The 5,575-nt window shown below is 38.8% G+C and overlaps 1 protein-coding gene across 1 annotated transcript; it reads left to right on the forward strand.

The window, feature by feature from the left end:
- The first annotated feature begins 374 nt into the window (after nt 1–374).
- Nucleotides 375–5,575, forward strand: LOC132027566 (double-headed protease inhibitor, submandibular gland). The gene is made up of 6 exons (XM_059416368.1): nt 375–441; nt 1,262–1,287; nt 2,032–2,153; nt 3,623–3,665; nt 4,867–4,976; nt 5,424–5,575. Exons 1-6 carry the CDS (start codon nt 375–377, stop codon nt 5,476–5,478), a joined length of 423 nt encoding a protein of 140 aa, XP_059272351.1. The 3' UTR covers nt 5,479–5,575.

Here is a 5,575-nt window from a genome sequence, read left to right on the forward strand (position 1 = left end):
CTATTTCAACTCTCCTGCATTTCATATAATCTTGAAACCCTTTATATGTGTCATTTTGTTTATTTCTCTTTACTATACCTATGATTGTATTTGTTCTCAAATATAGCCATGCTGTTACATTTGCTAATAAACCAGAGGATTATTATGCAAGACAGTTCTGGTAGGTGAGTTTCAGGGTGTAACTATTCCAGCTGCCTATAAATCAAGGGAGTAAGGAAGCTTTCCCTGACCAATGAAATTAACATCCTAGCTTAGGTTAACAACCAATCATCAGTGAAAAGGTCAATATTGAGGAAGGTGGACCCTGCCTTATGCATGTGTGTATATATACGTGTATGTGTGCCTCAGAAAAGCCACGCTCACTCATGATCACTATGGAGAGCATCACTGTTTTTGCCATCTTTGCTCTTGTAGCCACCGCATGGGCTGCCCCTCCACCTGGTGAGTTAGGACTCCTTTGAATTGCGATGGCTTTATGTTAACTGCAGTTTGTTCAACCTTCAGTAAAGATGGAATGGAAAGTCAGAAGAAAAATTGAGATGTTAATTATTTGGGTTGGCCTAATTAGCAAGAGGGGGTAGGGGTCAGACCTTCTAGAAGAGGAAGAGAGACTGAGAAGAGGGATAAAAATTGTCATGGGAATAAAAGGTGCAACATAGGGAATATAGTCAGAGTACCATACTACTGCATGGTGATAGATGGGAGCTATAGCCTGATGTGGGGAGCACAAGATACTATGTAGACTTAGTGGGTTTCTATGTTGTACACCCGAAACTAATGAAACATACTGCCTCAGCTATACTTCAATTAAAAAAAGAAAGAAAGAAAGAAAAGAAATGGGCTGTGGGCGACCTGCTCAGTTCCTGATCAACAGGTCAGGCTTCTGACTTGCCTCCCAGAAAAAACTTACGCAGCTTTGAGAACTTCACCCAACCCTACCCTGGCCTTGCTCAGAGGAATTCCTGGATACCTGTGACAGCCCTTTGTCCCAGGACCAGGGATTTCCTTCCCCCATGTTGTGGTGGTTTTTAATCAAAATCACATACATTAAAAAAAAAAAAAAAAAAATCACATACATTTCTGGCTTCATCCTAAATTGACCCTGAGTAAAGAAGTAACCTGTCAGGGCTGGCCTGGGTGAGGGATGGCAGAAATGGGCTTTCGTTACTGTGGATGAATTCAACCTTGCATCTCTGACTGCGGAATTTGCTCTTTTTCTGATTCTTTCTGTTCAAATGCATCTCACGCCACTCTCTTCCAGTCGGTGATCAAGCAGGGGGAAGAAAGGTGAGTGTAGCTTTTTCTATGGGGTCTTGGTAAAAATGAAATCAGAGCTGATGTGTTAACGGAACTGTGAACATAATGAAGCTGGCTCACTGTGGATAGAAATAATTCCTGGGGAGCTAAAATAATTCCTACTCTCCTTCTCCTGGTGGTGGTTCTTTCTTTAAAAGTCACAAAAGGAATCTCTTTGCAAAAGAACAACAGATAAAGTAAACTGTTACCTTTAGGTGACATTTTAGACTTATCTGAGTATTTTTCACTTTCATTATTCCAGTGTACTCACACTGTAACTTAAAAAGGAGAGACTAGAGAAGGGAGTTGAGGGAAATTGGAAGGGGAGGTGAACCATGAGAGACTATGGACTCTGAAAAACAATCTGAGGGTTTTGAAGGGACGGGGAGTGGGAGGTTGGGGGATCCAGGTGGTGGGTATTGGAGAGGGCACGGATTGCATGGAGCACTGGGTGTGATGCAAAAACAATGAATACTGTTACGCTGAAAAAAAAAAAAAAGAGAGAGACTAACATTTCCTTCATAAACAGCTAACTCTAGTTTTACTTATGGAATGTTTCATGTCTGACTTAAGCGCAGTTCCTGATCCACATAGGGTCTTCTAGACATGTTTTCTGAAAAGTTGAAGAGGCTAGGACTCTTTCTACTCTCTTTTCTGTCTTACCAACTTAATACAGGAAAGACTATGGAACTGAAGAAAGACAATGTAGGCCATTCTTTTTTGTTCCAATTATAGGTGGACTGTTTCAAATACAACTCAAAAGGCTCTGCGTTTGCATGCCCAAGGCACCTGAACCCAGTATGTGGCACAGATCATCGCACTTACAGTAACGAATGTATGCTTTGCATGCTAACTCAGTAAGTATCATACTCAGTTGAATCCTCTCTCTCTCTCTCTTTCTCTTTTAAGATTGTGAAGTCCACATGGGCCAAAATCTGCTTGGTTTCTAACAGTGTGGTTTGATCAATCCTACATTTTTTGTGCTCCTCCAATACCCTTTCGACATTGCTTTGTTCAAAAAAAGTACATAAATACATTTACCTGTATCTCTAAGGAAATACGTATTTCTTTGCTATTCAGCCAAATTCTCTTTCACATTATACACTATTGCTCAGGCATTAGCTGTTTTCTACAGACATTTTTATTCCCACATTACACTTGCGGAAGCTGAGTCTTAGGCAGAAAATATATCTTGGTCAAAGTTCCATAATCTTCTGTTGTGTCTTTCTTATGAATAATGAGAGCTCACAAGAATGCTCTATGGAGGCTCTTTGCCAAGGTGCTATTACAAGACTTTGATCTATTCTCCCTACCCCAGAGAAAATCCATGTTGCTGGAGAAGTCTAGGGAGGAGATTATCTGGAGAAGTCTAGGGAGGAGATTGAAAGTAAAGATGGGATTTGGGACCCCCACCACCAGTACCCCACAAATTACACGAGTTCCTCACTGTAAACATCTCAGCTTCTTGAAGAATGAAAGAATGATTATTACCAGCCATTCCAGGAATTGGAAATTCACTACTTTGTGATTAGTGATTAAAATCACGGGCTTTGGTGTCACACATCTGCATTAGAATCCAGACTGTGCTTAGGAGATGTGTGACATTAGGCAGATACACAATCCACCTCATGCTTCAGTATTCTCATCTGTAAGATAGAAATTAGAGTAGTGTTTAGGATCCACAGTGACAAAACCCATCAAATCTTAGCTATGCAGCTAATACAGACTGAATACCTACAGAAATGAGCTCTTCTTCCTCAACATTTTCTCCTTTTCTAACTCTTCTGAAAGTGTATAGTCAAGTGTAATAACAAGTGCTATTCAGAATAAAGTCTCTCAGGATATGCAAACCAATGTATTAACAAAAACACAAGAGACTAAAGATGAGATTTGACTGATTTTTATCATCTCATAGACTCCTTTTAGAAGAGAGATATCTTATAGAAAGAAATGACTGTAACAAAAACTACACAGACTATAAGTTCCAGAAATGGATTTGAGCATACTTTCTTTTTCTTAACTCCAAAAATATTTTCACACTATATGATGCTTGATTTTCATCTGAGTATTCATGGACTAATTTTTTTGAGTGCCCAATCTCCTCTTAGTGTTGATCTTATTTTCTTGAATTTTATTTGTTTACAAAATGATCCTCCATCAAAGGTGTTTATGGTCAGTATTAACCAACCTGGGTAGAATATTAACGAGAGCTCCTCATTCTAAGTACAGGACAGAGAATACAGAATGACGTATGACTGTATTTTACCCTGTGGATTGTGAAATGTCAAATAACATATTACCCATTCAATAAAATCTTCTCTTTCAGAAACAAAGGATTTCCAGTCAGAATACTTCAAGATAATGAATGTGTAAGTATACACAAATTTTATTTATTCTTAATATAAAATGTTACAGTAATTCCTCACTTTATGAAAGTTTTAAAATGGACATTCTAGAAACTGTCCACAAGTATGTGTAGTCATAGATAAGTCATGTGGCCAGCCTAAACAGAAGACCTGAGCATAGTTAATTTACTTCTCCAGAGGAAAGCTCCACAAATTCTACTCATAGTCCTTAATTGGAGCAGATTGGTATACATGTGATTGTTTTCTAATTAGCAGGTTAAATAGAGGACATTAGGGACTCAAGGACACTCTCATAAAAATAAAGGAAGTTACTTTTTTTAAAATTCAAGAACAAATGTAAGACAATTCAAGAGTAAAGAGCTATGTGAGTGGATGTCAATAATTTTAATAGAGTTTGAAATGTGACAAGAGAAATAAAAACATGGGGTCATGGGGTTGTGGTAGTAAAGATAGGTCATCTTAAGGAGTGACATCTGACCCAATTTGAAGAAGAGAAATGCGGTCATCAAACGGTTACAAAAAGAGTTAAACTGATTTCTAAGGAGGACTCAGAGTCTTAGGAGTTGTTCTAATGGGTACAGAGGCCAGATAGGACAGAAAGACAACCTAAGCAAAGGCACAAACATGTATAGGAGCAGGAAACACTCTGGGAATTCCGTCAAGTTTAGCTGGAGTTAGAGGCAGAGCAGATGAGAGAAATAAGCGCAACTCGTGAGGGGACTTTCTGTAGATGGGGAATCTGTTAACTAATCAAAAAACAAGAACTGATTTGGTTTTTAAAAGATCACTCTGACATCAGTGTGGAGGGTGACTGAAATCTTAGCTAAGCATGGACGCTGGGCAGCAAACTGGCAGATACCTGCAACTATGCAGGCAAGACATCCAGAGGGCCTGAATAAAGTAGGTAAGTGTGTGGTGAGGAGAGGACTGGTTCGGAAATTAAGCACAAGATAGGACCCACTAGATGTACTCTGCTCACCAGAGTAAGTGAGAGGGAAGCCCTAACCTCAAGCTAAGCTATCTCTTTCTGTAATGAGATTGCCACCATGGTTGGGTCAGATTTGTAAATTGAAGAGGCTATGTCTTTTTGCATGTGGGGTTGAGGGCTAAATGACCTCTCAAGGCCTTAAAAAAAAAAAAGTCCATTTTCTATAATTTAACAACTTGAAGTTGTTCTTTCTTTTTTTCTTTTTTTGGACTGCAGGATATTGAGTGCCTCCAATATTCTGAAATGTGTACCATGGAATACATACCTCTCTGTGGATCTGATGGAAAGAATTATAGCAACAAATGTTTGTTTTGCAATGCTGTTATGTAAGTGCTGAATTTAATGTGTTATTTGTAGAAACAGCCTTTTCCACAGAGCCAGAAAACACGATAGCTACCTATTAGCAAGATGCTCCTATAAAGCATAAAAGTAAAGTGATACGCTGAAAATTATATTTTACAAAAAGAAGTAAAAAGGAGGGGGGCAAGAGAAAGAAAGAAAGTGGATAGTGGGAAGAAACTGAAGCTGGAAAAGGGAATTTGGTCAACATCATAATATTACTAAGTGAGAGATAACAGAGATATTTATAGATTTTTTTTATGGCTCGTAACACTGGCTTTGACTAGTACATTCTATGATGCTGGAACTCAGTTACTAATTACTTACCTTTCATGCTATGTGCTCATTTGGCTGGCTTGATCTAAGAATATTAAAGGTCCAATTTAAGATCTCTAATGCCTTCTCTTAAAAAAAAAAAATGATTTCTCTTGTAGGAGGAGCCGTGGTGCACTTTTTTTGGCAAAGCATGGAGAGTGCCAGTCTCCCTGATGCTCAAGGGCACCAAGTTCCCTTTGGCAGATTCCACATAGAGAACCAATCCCTCTTGGATGGCTATGGGAGCAAATGCATGAATCTGATCCTTCAA

This window comes from Mustela nigripes, chromosome 12, assembly GCF_022355385.1.
Source record: "Mustela nigripes isolate SB6536 chromosome 12, MUSNIG.SB6536, whole genome shotgun sequence".
Classification (NCBI taxonomy): domain Eukaryota; kingdom Metazoa; phylum Chordata; class Mammalia; order Carnivora; family Mustelidae; genus Mustela; species Mustela nigripes.